This window comes from Aquarana catesbeiana, linkage group LG13 (genome assembly GCF_042186555.1).
Source record: "Aquarana catesbeiana isolate 2022-GZ linkage group LG13, ASM4218655v1, whole genome shotgun sequence".
In the NCBI taxonomy this organism is placed as follows: Eukaryota; Metazoa; Chordata; class Amphibia; order Anura; family Ranidae; genus Aquarana; species Aquarana catesbeiana.
The window spans coordinates 227,753,908-227,769,646 of NC_133336.1; the positions used below are offsets into that span (position 1 = coordinate 227,753,908).

Below are 15,739 nucleotides of genomic sequence, written 5' to 3' on the forward strand. Positions count from 1 at the left end.
TTTGACTGACACTGTCCACTGCTATATGACTGACCATGTCTACTGCCTACCACTGACACTGTCCACTGCCCTATGACTGATCATGTCCACTGCCCCATGACTTATACTGACCACTGCCCTATGACTGACTAAGTTCACTGCCCTACTGACATGTCCACCGCCCTACTAACACTGTCCACTGCCCTATGACAAACCCTGCCCACTGCCCTAAGACTCACCCTGTCCACTACCCTAAGACTGACCCTGTCCACTACCCTTTGACTAGCCATGTCCACTGCCCTTTGACTAGCCATGTCCACTGCCCTATGACAGACACTGTCCACTGCCCTGTGACTTACACTGTCCACTGCCCTTTGACTGACCATGTCCACTGCTCTCTGACACTGTCCACTGCCCTACTGTCATGTCCACCACCCTACTAACACCGTCCACTGCCCTATGACTGACTCTGTCCACTGCCCTATGACTGACTCTGTCCACTGCCCCTCTGACCATGTCCACTGCCCTACTGGCACCATCCACTGCCCTACTGGCACTGTCCACTGCTCTACTGACTGATACTGTCCACTTTTAAGGTAGGCTAACTTTAAATTTTTTACAGTAACATTTACTTTGTTATTTCTTTTTTTTTAATCCCATTTTTTTATTAGTTTTCATAGGATATACATTGTACAATTTAACATTGTACGTCGTGCAATGACGACTGAGTAAATAATTCAAGATATGAACTTAGTCAAGGTTTAAACTTGTGCCCACAAACAGGAATCTGATGTAACAAGTAGTGAACGTATATCTATAGACAATTCTAGAAGTGTAAGTGGTCCACTTCACTAGTGTGTCACCCCATGTGGGAGCTCTAGTGCCACAGGAGTGAAGAGGACTGTCTTACTGTAAAAATATTATGGTAAGGGAGGTTGGTGAGAAGTTACCAGCTAATACATGTAACATATAATTCTTATGAAGAAATTGGTATTGCTCGGTCAAAAAAGAGGTGTCTGCGATTCAGTTCTTTTGTACGTGAGGTGTGCAGTGCTTAGTCCAGTCAATCCACGGCTGCCAGTTAGTGTGTATTTTTGTTGATTGGCCAGTGTATGCAGCTGATGTAGTCTCATAGCTGAAATGCAGGGATACCAACTCAGTGACTTGGCCTAGTGTCAAGGGTGTGTCGGACTTCCAGTGTCTGGTTATATTAAGTCTGGCTGCAATGAGAACATGGGTGGTTACTAGTCTGAAGGGATGAGGGATGTCCTCAATAGATTTAGGATCGCAAGTGCATTGTACTTTGGAACATGTCCAGAAAACATGGTGTAAGTCACTCGTGGAAGATTTACATCTCCAGCAAGTGTTGGGGATTTGTGGATTAAAGGATGTTATTCTGGCTGGAGTCATATACCAGCGTAGTGAGATTTTCTGTGCAAGTTCCCATAGGGCCGCGCATTTGGTGGCTTTATAAATAGACTTGAGGGCTTGTTGCCATTGAGTGTCAGTGAATTTACGGGCTAGATCGATTTCCCATCTGTGGTGTAGGTTTAGTTTGGAAAAGGTGTGTTTTTGATGGAGGGTGTTGTAAAAGTAGGAGATACCTTTGATTTTCGTGGCAGGGTTAGTAAGATAATCCCAGGTCTTGGGTTGAATGCTGTAGAGAGGAAGGGGTATAGTATTCAGGCAATGATGTATACGGAGATAGGTAAAGTATTCAGATGCAGGTAGAGCGTATTCGGATTGTAGTTGGGAGAATGTTTTGATGAGGTTGTCTTGTATTAAATTTTGTAGGGAACGTATGCCTTTGTGGGTCCATAATGATAATGAGAGTTCAGGCATTAGATGAAGCAATGTGTTTAAAGGAATATAGAATTGTGGCGTGCTGGGAGTGAATGTCAGTAGGGCTGACGCTGTTTTCCAAGCGTGTGCTGATGCCTTCATGGTTGGAGATAGGGACGTTGGTAGCCCAGTGGTGTGCTTAGTAGCCAGATTTTCAGATTGGGCCGAGTGAGTGAGGAGTGCTCAATTTGTCCCCACAATGCGGTCGGGGATAGTTGGAACCAGCAGGGTAATTGGGCCAGGATAGCTGCTAGGTAATAGTCCTCAAAATCTATAGAACCCGTGCCACCCACCAGTTTGTGTTTGATCAGTTTTAGATGGGCACATCTAGGTCGTTTACCGTTCCAAAGGAATTTGTTAAATATTGTTCGGAGGGATCTGAAGAAGGTGGCGGGTAGAGGGATGGGTAAGGTTCTGAAATAGTAGAGTATTTTGGGAAGGCAAATCATTTTAAAAGCTGCAAGCCTACCCGTCCAGGAAAGTTTGTGTTTTGCTAGTTGTTGTGAGGTTGATTGTATGTTTTGGAGGAGTGGAAGAAAGTTGCATGAATACAGATTTTTAGTTTTCCTCTGGAGTTTAATGCCCAAGTAGGATATGTCAGTATCTGCCCATGCAAATGGATATTGTAGTTGTAGGAGGTTCTTTATGGTAGCGTCTATGTTTATGTCTAATATGAAGGATTTGGTCGTGTTGACCTTGTAGTATGAGACCGAGCTAAACCAATTGAGCATTTTTTGTACTTCTGCCAGGGAGAGTCGGATTAGTAAGGATGAGAATTACATCATCTGCGAATAGGCTGATTTTGTGGTGTATAGATCCAATTTGGAGGCCAGAGATGTTGGGGTGAGAGTGGATAGTTTCTGCTAGGGGTTCCATGAGCATATTAAATATAAGGGGGAATAGGGAGCATCCCTGGCGGGTGCCTCTTAATGATGGGGAATGGACGGGAGACCATGCCCTCTGTGTAGGGCCTCGAGGTTGGAATACAGTGCCATAATGGCTCTAAAAATTTGACCTTGGAACCCAAATTTCTGGAGGACCGCTTTAAGGTAGGACCAATGGACCCTATCGAACGCCTTCTCTGCATCCAAAGATAGGAGCAGAGAAGGCTTTTCTGGTGGATTCAGCATGATGAATTAGGTTAATCAGCCTTCTGGTGGCATCTGAAGATTGTCTGCCTTTTGTGAATCCTGTCTGGTCTCGGTGTTTAATAGTGGGCCTAATTTTACGTATTCTTGTTGCTATAGTTTTAGCATATATTTTGAGGTCGAGGTTAACCACTTGCCGACCGGGCCATAGCCGAAAGACGGCTGCAGCGCGGTCGGCTAGTTCTGGGTGGACGTCCGTGGGACGTCCTCCCAGAATACTGCTCTAGCGCGCCCCCTGGGGCGCGCACCCGAGAACTTCCGTGACCGCCGGGTCCAGAGGACCCGGCGCATCACGGATCACGGTAAATGGCCGCTCATCGCGGCCGTTTACATGTGATCGCTCCGTCAAATGACGGAGCGATCACATGTCAACAGACCGGCGTCATGTTATGACGCCGGTTCCTCCCGCCCCTCTCTGTACCGATCGGTACAGTGCGAGGGGAGAGGGGGAGAGATCGGATGGCAGCACCGCTGTGGGCTGTATGTGTAGTGCCCACAGCGGTGCTCAGTGACAATTGCAGTCACATTCATCCCTCCATGCTCAGCCATCCCTGCAATATACCTCGCAATACTCTGCATAATACCCTGCAATACTCTGCAATACTCTACATAATACCCCGCAATACTCTGCATAATACCCCGCAATACTCTGCATAATACCCCGAAATACTCTGCATAATACTCTGCATAATACCCCGCAATACTCTGCATAATACCCCGAAATACTCTGCATAATACTCTGCATAATACCCTGAAATACTCTGCATAATACTCTGCATAATACCCCGCAATACTCTGCATAATACCCCGAAATACTCGGCATAATACTCTGCATAATACCCCGAAATACTCTGCATAATACCCCGAAATACTCTGCATAATACTCTGCATAATACCCTGAAATACTCTGCATAATACCCCGCAATACTCTGCATAATACCCCGAAATACTCTGCATAATACCCCGAAATACTCTGCATAATACCCTGCAATACTCTGCATAATACCCTGCAATACTCTGCATAATACCCCGCAATACTCTGCATTATACCCCGCAATACTCTGCAATATACACGGCACTACTCTGCAATATACACGGCACTACTCTGCAATATACCCCACAATACTCTGCAATATGCCCAGCAATACTCTGCAATATACCCTGCACTACTCCGCAATACTCTGCAATACCCCGCAATTTTTAACCAGTTCCCGCCCACAGTCATATGACGTCCTTGACTTTGAGCGGGGATATCTGAATGATGGGTGCAGCTACAGGCATCATTCAGATATCAGCTTTTTCAGCCGGCGATTTCCTACACCATAAGAATGATCATAGTGGCTGTTACACTGCTTGATCGTTCTTACAGGAGGCGAGAGGGGACGCCCCCCCTTCCCGCCACCCTCCGGTGCTTCTACCGACTCACCGCTACGATCGAAGCCAAGATCGTTTTTTTTTTTTTTTTATTTCAGGCTTCCCAGCCTAGAGGTGAGATGTGAGGTCTTATTGACCCCATATGTCACTGTAAAGAGGACCTGTCATGCCATATTCCTATTACAAGGATGTTTACATTCCTTGTAATAGAAATAAAAATGATCAAAAATTTTTTTGGGGGGGAAAAAGTGTCAAACTAAAATAAATAAAGTAAAATAAACAATAAAAAAAAAAAAAATGTTTAAAGCGCCCATGCATGCAGAAGCGAACACATACGTAAGTCCCGCCCACATATGAAAACGGTGTTCAAACCACACATGTGAGGTATCACTGCGAACGTTGGAGCGAGAGCAATAATTTTGTCCCTAGACCTCCTCTGTAACTCAAAACATGTAACCAGTAAAAAATTTTAAAGCGTCACCTATGGAGATTTTTAAGTAGCGACGTTTGGCACCATTCCACGAGAGTGTGCAATTTTGAAGGGTGACATGTTAGGTATCTATTTACTCGGCGTAACTTCATCTTTCACATTATGCAAAAATATTGGGCTAACTTTACTGTTTTATTTTTTTTTAAAGCACAAAACTCTTTTTTTTTCCAAAAAAAACGCGTTCGAAAAATTGCTGCACAAATACCGTGCGAGATAAAAAGTTGCAACAACCGCCATTGTATTCTCTAGGGTCTTTGCTAAAAAAATATATATAATGTTTTGGGGTTCTATGTAATTTTCTAGCAAATAAATTATTATTTTTACATGTAGGAGAGAAATATAAGAATTGGCCTGGGTGCTCCAGAACGCCTGGAGGTGCTCCGTGCATGTTGGGCCTCTGTATGTGGCCACGCTGTGTAAAAGTCTCACACATGTGGTATCGCCATACTCAGGAGTAATAGCAGAATGTGTTTTGGGGTGTAATCTGTGGTATGCATATGCTGTGTGTGAGAAATAACCTTCTAATATGACAATTTTGTGAAAAAAAAAAAAGAAAAAAAAAATCTTGATTTTGCAAAGAATTGTGGGAAAAGATGACAATTTAAAAAAAAATCACCATGCATCTTTCTAAATACCTTGGAATGTCTTCTTTCCAAATAGGGGTCATTTGGGGGGTATTTGTACTTTTCTGGCATGTTAGGGTCTCAAGAAATTAGATAGGCCGTCAGTACTTCAGGTGTGATCAATTTTCAGAGATTGGCACCATAGCATTTGGACTCTCTAACATTCACAAAGACCAAATAATATACACCAAGTTGTACTTATTTTTACCAAAGATATGTAGCAGTATAAATTTTGGCCAAAATTTACAAAGAAAAATTACTAATTTGCTAAATTTTATAACAGAAACAAAAAAAAATTCATTTTTTTACCAAATTTTCAGTCTTTTTTCTTTTATAGCGCAAAAAATAAAAAACCCAACGGTGATTAAATACCACCAAAAGAAAGCTCTATTTGTGTGAAAAAAAGGACAAAAATTTCATATGGGTACAGTATTGTATGACTGAGTAATTGTCATTCAAAGTGTGAGAGCACCGAAAGCTGAAAATTGGCCTGGTTAGGAAGGGGGTTTAAGTGCCCAGTGGTCAAGTGGTTAAGCAAAGAGATTGGGCGAAAATTTTGAGGGACGTTTGACTGTTTCCCTGGCTTCGGTATTGTAATAACCAACGCTTTCAAGTATTATTTCGAAAAAGCAGAAGAGGAGGCAGCGTGATTGAAGAGGTCAGTGAGATGTGGGGTTAGCTGTGAGGAAAATTGTTTAGACCCCTTTCACACTGGGGCGGTTTGCAGGCGTTATTGCACTAAAAATACCGCCTGCAAACCGCCCCAAAACAACCTCCGCTGTTTGCGGTGGCAGGAGAAGAAAAAATCTCCTGCAAGCCGCATCTTTGGAGCGGTGTATTCACCGCTCCTAAACCGCTCCTGCCCATTGAAATCAATGGGACAGCGCGGCTATACCGCGGCAATACCGCAGCTATAGCCGTGCTATACGAGTGGTTTTAACCCTTTTTCGGGTTAAAACTGCACCGCTAGCGGCCGAATACCGCGGTAAAACAGCGCTAAAAATAGCACTGTTTTACCGCCAACGCCCCCTACCGCCCCAGTGTGAAAGCAGCCTTATAGTATTCCCCTGTCATTCCATCAGGGCCTGGTGCTTTGCCACTTGGTAGCGAGTTAATTGTTGTTTTGATCTCTTGTTCCGTGAATGGGGCGTTGAGGGCGGTCAGTTGTTCATCAGTCAATTTGGGTAGGTTTAGGTTGCGGAGAAATTGGTCAATGTCATCTTGTGTGGGTTGTGGGGTATGGAGGTCTTGTTTCAGGTTGTAGAGATCTCCATAATAGACACTGAAGGCATTGGCTATGGCTTGGGGGTTGCTCAGTGGGGTTTTCGTGTGGGGGTGGATGAGTTGGGTTATTTTAGTTTTAGTATGTCTACCTTTAAGTCGTTGTGCAAGTTTCTTCCCTGCTTTGTTAGAGGTGGAGTAGGTTGTTGCTTTATATTTCCTTTGAAGGAATACGTAGGAGTGGAGGAGTAGGGTTCTAAGTTCCTGCCTAAGGAATAGTAGTTGGTTTGTCTGCGGGTCTTGAGGGTTAGTTTTGTGTCTCATTTCTAGGGCCACTATCTGAGTTGTTAATTCGTCTACACGCTGCGTCCTCTTTTTCTTATGATAAGAACTCAGTTTAATTAGCATTCCTCTCATATACGCCTTGTGTGTGCTCCACACCATGGCAGGGTCGGGTACCGAGCCTTTGTTCAGTGAGAAAAAATCAGTAATGTGTTTTGATATTTCTGGCGCGTATTTGTCATGTTGAATAATATAGTTGTTTGCTCGCCAGAGAAATGTGTTTTGCTGCAAGTTTGAATCTTGTATTGTAACTGAGATTAGGGTATGGTCCGACCATGTCGTGGTGTGGATCATAGATTCAGAAATTTTTTGCAGAATATACTTGTCGGTTAGGAACAGGTCTATTCTCGAATATGAGCGGTGCCTGGAGGAAAAGAAGGTAAAATCTCGTTCACAGCCATGGTGGCAGCGCCAAACATCATATAAGTCCTGGGAGGAAACAAATTTTTTCAAAGGTGAGTCTCATCGGTTTGCTGCTGAGGTGGAGTTCATGGATACATCTGGGACCAAATTGAAGTCTCCACAGAGTATTATGTGGCCTTTTTGAATGGGTTTGGTGGTGCGTAGGACTCTGTGCAGAAATTTCATCTGATTGGAATTCGGGGCATAGACATTGATTATTCTATAAGTCACTTTTGATGGTGCAGGCAAGAATAACAGGGGTCTAGCGCTACGTCTAGTGGTTGGAAGTCAAATATGTCCTTGATCGCAATGATGACTCCTCTAGTTTTGGTGGAGTGCGTGGCGTGAAAAATACGAGGGAATTGGCGGTTGTTACACAGGGATGTACTGGTGGAGAGTAGGTGAGTTTCCTATACACAAAGAATGTCACTGTGGAGAGCCGTGGCGGTTTTTCAAAGTGAGTGTCTTTTGGCGGGATGATTTAGCCCGTTGGCGTTTAGAGAAAGTATGGTGAACGGCATCTTGTGGTTGTGAGGTTGGTGGGTGTTGTGGTCAACACTTACGGTTAGTTCCTGAAGCTTGGATCCGAGGGTACCTGGGAATGAGATTCAGAAGCAGGGGAGTGGAAGTCTGAGGTCAGAGAGTAGGCTGTACTAGTAGAGGTGAGGCATTGCAGCTGGGTTCCGGAGAATCCTGGGCACAGGACTCAGTAGTAGGTTCGTGGCTGTCTGAGGGTCTGAAAGCAAAGTGGACCAAGATACTGTGAATAGAGCAATATGTTAGGTATCAAAGAAAATAACTCAAGGAGAGAACATTGATGTAAAATATATAAAACTATTAAAAGGAACTGGTAAAGTGATCCGTTAGTGGAGGGTGTGATGCAGTTGTTGATGGTGGTTTCAACAAGAAGAAACTTAGAGGGGGTGCTTAGCACCGTGAAGTCCTCTATTTGGGGGTACAAAGAGTCAGTAACGCTGGAAGGAGAGGGCAGGAGTACCAGGTTGCCAGAGCTCAGGGGAGCTGTAATGACTGTTAACAGCCAAGTGTAGTATTGAAAGGTGCATCCTTCATTTGGAGTTGCAGTCCTGTTGACTGCGGGGCGCAGCTGATCCTATGTCTTGAGGAGCTGATTTGGGTAGGTCAGGAATTATACCCCAAGAGTGGAGGAGTTTTAGGCCTTTGCCCAGATCTCCAATTGCGTGTGTTTGCCCATTGTGCACAACGAGGATGGTAGTGGGGTAACACCATTTAAATTGTATCTTATGATTTTGCAGTTCCTTGGTAATCGGGTTCAGCTGGCGTCGCAGTTGGAGGGTGTACTTGGACAGGTCAAGAAAGAGATGGATCCCAGTATAGGGAGCAGGTAGGATGATTTAGCTCTGAGGCCCATGAGGAGTTTTTCTTTGGTGTGGTAAAAATGGATCCTCATCAATACGTCTCTGGGGACTGAGGCTGCCAGATGGGATGGTTTGGCGATTCTATGGATCCTGTCTATTATAGCATCTCGCAGGGACGCTTCAGGGATTACTATGTGTATCAATTCTTTTGCATATCGTGGCAGGTCCACAGGTAGTATGGTCTCGGGGATGCCCCTCAGCTTGACATTGTTCCTGCGGGACCTATCTTCTAAATCTGCCAGCTTGGCGCGCATCCATGACTGTTCTTCTTTAACAGTGTCATAAGCATCAATGACTTCATTCACTGTGGAGGTGCATGCATACAGCCCCCTCTCAGCGTTAGTCACCCTGTCATCTAGCATGTGGATATCAGAGGTGATCCTGTGAAACATGGATGAGAGATCAGACATGAGGGAGGTCTGCAGGGAGATGAGCATGTCCTTCAGGGTTGTTTCCATGACTGGCTGGCCTGAGGTAGGGAAGGAGGCCATGGAGGAATGCAGGACCTGGTCAAGGGAGAAGGGAATTGAAGCCGGGGCCTCAATTTGCGGGCGCTGTGTCCGCTGTGGCGGAGTATCCAGCCGCATCTTGGCCTTAGCTGGGCTGCTAGGGAAAGGGTCACATTCCGGGGCCTGGGATATGTCATCTACGGTACCTGTGTCCAGTCGTTCGGCCAGGATAGCATCCGGGAGGTCCGTGTATGGATCACTCAGCGTGGCCCGGCCGGCGCCATCTTGGGATTCCCAGCCCGCCAGCTTGTAGGCAAATTCTGTCAATCTTTGGGGCTTGTGGTCTGTGAATCTCTTCCTGGACGACTGCATCTTGGTCTCCTGGATGTGTGGAGTGAGGATGGGTGCGGATGGAGTTGTGATGGTGGCCGATTGCGCTGGATTGTGTCCCCTTGCTGCCGAGCTATGTGCTTAAGCGTCCATCTTCTTCTCCGGTCGGCCACGCCCCCTATTATTTCTTTTTAAGTTTTCCTTACTATTTAGTTAGTCCTTGCTCGTTATTTACTTAAAAAAAAGGTCGCTGGACCCCAGTGATCTTTGAGCTCTTTCATGTTGTTCAGGTACGTCTCCACTTCTCAAAGGTTGCCTTGGAGAGGTATATCAAAATGTGCAAAACTTCTCCATAAACTTTTGAATTACCCCCTCAATATGTAAATAAGGATCTGAAATAACTCTTTAGCCACTTGGAATATCTTGGTGCACTGTGGAAGTGGCAGATGGTAGTGTGGGGAACTCAGATCAACTTTTGCATTGGGGCCCACAAGTTTCAAATTAGACCTCTGATAGGTATATTCATTCCTGGGGGAGAAATTCATTTTCTTCTGGTAACATTCTTCTCTTATTCTACAGATTGGAAAATAATGACCTGACAGACAGTTCGAGCCCCCACCTGGCATCTGGAATAAGAAATAACCGGACAATGAGGACACTGAATCTGTCTAGGAACAATATGGAGGGTCCTCATTTCGGGAAACTGATGGCAGCTCTACCAACAAGTCTTATAGAGGAATTACAGTGAGTATAACAGGACTGACTGAGACAATAATATTCTGGGACAGTTTTATATCTAAACCACATAAATAACATAGAAATATGATAATGTCATCAAAATCCATCTTTAGGCTCCATAAATAGCCAGTCCTGGACTGTTATCTCCAAACTACATAAAGGAATAATAAAAATGTAGATATATTTCATTAAACATTTTTGTTGGATTTTGGGGGGACCCCACATCTTTTTTTTATTTTGGCGTGGGGTTCCCCTTAAAATCCATACCAGCTCCGAAGGGCTTGGTATAAATTTTGGGGGGAACAAATGTTCTTTTTAAAAAAAATTGTAATGCCGGCAATAGTTTTGTTTAACTCTGCTGTCAGCTGGGAATACCGCTAATAGCAGATGAGTCATGGTTGCTCCTTGACTACCAGCTATTGTGAATATACAAAAATGAATGCCAAAGACATGAAACAAATTCCAAAATTGGTTTAGTATCTTCAGCATTCATTTTTTTAATGCTATTCCAATCCAAATATACAAAATGAATGCCGAAGATATGAAACTTGTTTTGGAATTTGTTTTATATCTTTGGCATTTGTTTTGTATGTTTGGAATGGCATTACCAATTAAAAAAAAAACAGTGCTCTTCGGGTCTGGTATAGATTTAAAGGGTGAACCCCATGCCAAAATGAAAAAGAAAATGGCACGTTGTCCCCCTCAAAATCCATACCCGGTCCTTAGGTCTAGTATGGATTTTAAAAGGAACCCCATGCCAATTATTTTTAAAAATAACATGGGGTCCCCCCAAAATCTATACTAGACCCTTATCCAATCATGCAGCCAGGAAAGGGGGTAGTAGAGGCGAGCTCCCAATCTCCTGAACCATACCAGGCCACATGCTCTCAACATGGGGGGGTGCTTTGGGGCAGGGGGGCTCCCCCCAAAGCACCTTGTCCCCAGGTTGATGGGGACAAGAGCTTTTTTTTTCCACACATCACTGTGCAGAATACATAGTACCCCTACTCATTCACCAAAAAAGTGTTAAAAATATATAAAAACACGGATACCAATTTTGTCATGTCCTACATTAAAAAAAACATTGAAGCCTAGAGGTCAGTGTGAGTGTGTGGTTCACAAAAGAGAAAAAAAACTCTTATACTGTAGATGACCCAAGGTTACACATTTTGTTGCAATAGGACCTCCACTGACTCCCTGAGGAAGTCCTATTTGGATGAGGGCAGAGCTTTTTGATGCTGACATTAAGGTTCAGACACCCCACAGGTCATACAGGTTGTTTTTTTTTATATGCCATTTTATATTCAATCTTTAAAATAAAGAAAGCCTTGTGTCATCTACACTATTGGAGATTTTCGCTTTTTGTGGACCCCAATTACTAAATGTGACATAGGAAGTGGATGAGGTGGTGTAATTTCATTCATTATTCCTGTATGGGGATTGTACCATACACACTCACACTGACCTCTGATTGGATTCAATTAGGGGTGGTGGTGGTTCACTTTTATGTTCACATAAGTCTCACTCATGTCTCATGTTATGGAAACATTATTGACTAAAAGTGACACCATTGTACTTTGGGATTTCCTTTGATCATCATGGTGGAGGATTTTGTCTTATAGTGTGGAGGAGTTATCATTATTACCATTGTTTATTTGGACTTTTTTTGTTGAAGAGTCTCATTATTATTGCTGCACTATTTTTATACATGCTGTTTATAAGTTCTCTTCATTAGAGATGTGCAGAATAGAAAAATGTGTTTCATTTAATTTTGAATTCAAATTAACTTAAAATTTTGTTTCGTCACATTCATTATGTTAAAATTATTAATTTTCTGAATTTGTTCGATATATTCAGATTTGTTTCATATAGTGTTTTTGAATGAGTTCGAAAATGATTTTGAATTTGAAAATGCATTTGAATTCGATATGGAAACATATTGCAATAAATACAGTATGGTATAAAAGTTAAATAAGATGATGATTCCTACTTGATAGTATAGAATATAAAATATAGTAGAGAATAGAAAATATAGAATAGAAAAAATAGAAAAAACAAAATAGAATAGAATAGATATTATAGAATAGAAAATATTGAATAGAATACAGTAGAAAATATTGAATAGAATAGAAAATATAGAAGAGAATTAAAAATATAGAATAGAGTATATATAATAGATCAGAAAATATTGAATAGAATAGAAAATATAGAATAGAAATAATTGAATGGAATAGAACATTTTTAATAGAATAGAAAATACCAAATAGAATAAAAAATATAGAATTGAATAGACAATATAGAATATAATATAGAAAAATAATCTCTCCTCCGTGTTCCTTGTATCTAAGATTTTATCCCAATTTGTATCTTCTAGCAAGGTTCGTAGTTTAGGGAATTTGGCTCTTTTGAAATTCAGTGTCTTTGTATTCCCCTTATGTTTCCTATTTGTGTGATTTATACTGAAGCTAATTGACCTGGGATCGCTGTTTCCTAAATTGCCCCTTATTTCCACATCGTTGATCAGGTCTGTATTGTTGGTAATCAGTAGGTCTAGTAACGCTTTGTTTCTAGTTGGTGCGTCTACCATCTGACCCAAGAAATTGTCCTACAAGACATTTGGGAACTGGCGAGCCTTAGACGAATGCATGGTTCCTTCCGCCCAGTCTGTCTGGATAATTAAAATCCCCCATTATGATGACACTTCCCATCCTTGCCACTGCTTCTTTTTTAACCACTTAAGGACTGTGTCACGCCGATATACGTCGGCAGAATTGCACGGTTGGGCATATCAACATATATATATACGTCGCCTTTAAGATGCAGCATTGTGGGCGCGCGCTCGCCTGCCGCAAGCTCCGTGCATGTAACCGCAGGTCCCGCAGACTCAATGTGCGCCGGGAGTCCCCGTTCTGCCTAGTGACAGGACACTGATCACAGCTCCCTGTAATCAGGAGCAGTTATCAGTGTTGTGTCACACGTAGCCCATCCCCCCCACAGTTAGAACACATCCCTAGGACACATTTAACCCCTTCAGCGCCCCCTACTGGTTAACCCCTTCACTGCCAGTGTCATTTTACAGTAATCAGTGCATTTTTATAGCACTGATCGCTGTATAAATGACAATGGTCCCAAAATGGTGTCAAAAGTGTCCGATGTGTCCGCCATAATGTCACAGTCATGATAAAAATCGCTGCCGCCATTACTAGTAAAAAAATGTATTAATAAAAATGGCATAAAACTATCCCCTATTTTGTAGACGCTGCAACTTTTGCGCAAACCAATCAATAAACGCTTATTGCGACTTTTTTTACCTAAAATATGTAGAAGAATACGTATCAGCCTAAACTGAGGAAAAAAAATGTTTTTTATATATTTTTTGGGAATATTTATTGTAGCAAAAAGTAAAAAATATTGCTTTTTTTTTCAAAATTGTCGCTCTTTTTTTGTTTATAGTGCAAAAAATAAAAACCGCAGAGGTAACCAAATACCATCAAAAGAAAGCTCTATTTGTGTGGAAAAAAAGGACATCAATTTTGTTTGGTAGCCATGTCGCACGACTGCGCAATTTTAAGTTAAAATGATGCAGTGCCGAATCGCAAAAAGTGCTCTGGTCTTTGGGCAGCCAAATGGTCCGGGGCTGAATTGGTTGATTCATATATGTTCTTCCTTACCTTCTTTTCCAGTGATTGAAGTTTTTTCTTATACTCTCTACTTGGATTGCCTACTAATACTATACAGGTATCTTCAGGCCCTCCATTCCCATGTATGATAAGGAGAAAATGGGGTGGTGGTGGAAGTATTTTGGTCCTTCTCCTCCCCTCCCTCGAAATGGTGTCCGCATGCAGACACTCAAGGCCAATCCTGGGTGAGTGCCCAGGGTGCACCACATCATGAGGCCGAGACGAGTCCCCAGCATTCAGAGCGGAGGAAGAATTTCTTCCTCCTTCGCGCCCAGTCAATTTTGGCTTCACCCACCTCTCCATCTATTTCAGGTAGTGCCTGAGGGAAGGAAAGGCGCACGCCTAAAAAGCTGAGTGTGAGCTGTCCACCTGCACCAGCACCTGCCTGAGGCAGCCTGTGTCCATGTTCTGGAGCTCATCTAACAGCACTACTTATAATTGAGGTCAAGGTGTTTAATTAATTATTTCATGATAGATATGCAGGAGATATTATTTCTAACCTTCTAAGAATGCTCTTTACCTGGCTGTGATTTGGATCAGAACAAAAGTTCCGATATTATTATATCTACCCCTGATCAGATTGTTGAATATAAAGCATGCATGCTTCAAGTAAGCTCACACTGAGACTTAGTCCAGAGTCAAATTACTTTCTGTTTAATATTTACGCTTCTGAAGACTTTTATACAATTCCATTAAAGATTGAGAAACGTCAACAAGACTGGCACATACAAACCACAAATAAAAATACATAAAGTGATAAAACTTTCGTTTTAGCTGGGTGCTCATTTGCGGAAGTTGCTTTTATTCTTGCAGCACTTCTGCAGCATTTCTTGTTCCTTTTAATACATTCGTGTTATGTTGTTATATTCTGAATGTATTCTGGGAATCATGCGCAACCTTCTGTTAACTGTTGCAGTCAGTCCAGTTCCTAAGCAAGCTTTGAGCTTTGCTGAATATCTGAATATGTCTTAAAGCTTATTAAGCATAGAAGCTGGGTTATATATGTTAGGTATATAAAGCATGTATTGGAATAGACAGTTCACCATGTTCACCATGATCACATTTCTTAATCACATCCATTACAGTCCCCCCTTGAAGCTGTCTATTTCAAACTGCCTCTCATACTAAAAGTCCTACTCACTCCCCTGGCCCATTCTCCTCTGCAACTCTTTTCAGCTGTATATAGAGAAGAGCAGTGACTAATTCACTACCCCCCTCGATACAGCTTGGAGAGGGCAGTCAGGTTCTGTCTGTCCCTGTAATCCTATGGCGTTGCATCTGGGGGGGAGGTGACTGTAACGGAGCGTAACACATAATCACTATCAAGTCTTACATAATCTTCATCATCATCTGGTATTTCCTGGTTCACAAACATGGGAGTAGATTGGTCAACAGCTTTTTCTACACACTTCTTAAAGCAGGGAAGAACACAGCAGACCATGACAGCTAGGGTAACTAGAATTATCAAAATAGCTTTTCCGATCTGTGTTAAAATTCCCTGCCATCCCCCTTGATCCAGGTAAAGTACTGATCCCAGGGGTTGGAGAGCCCTGAATTCTTCTTTTATTCTTTGGACAAATCCTCAAGTTTCTGGCTGGCTAAAGTCACTTTACCATTTGGGCCTGTGTTATCTGGGATATAAGTACAGCATGTACTAGTTTCAGGTAACATTTTACACACACCCCCTATTTCAGCTAGGACCATGTCTAAGGCCATACGGTTTT

The 15,739-nt window shown here is 42.6% G+C and overlaps 1 protein-coding gene across 1 annotated transcript in view; it reads left to right on the forward strand.

The window, feature by feature from the left end:
- The window catches only part of LOC141116682 (NACHT, LRR and PYD domains-containing protein 3-like), a 347,490-nt gene that overhangs the window by 260,018 nt on the left and 71,733 nt on the right, over nucleotides 1–15,739 (forward strand). Inside the window, exon 9 of the mRNA XM_073609073.1 lies at nucleotides 10,177–10,341. Within this exon, the coding sequence (XP_073465174.1) occupies nucleotides 10,177–10,341 (165 nt within the window). The remainder of the gene's footprint in view (nucleotides 1–10,176; nucleotides 10,342–15,739) is intronic.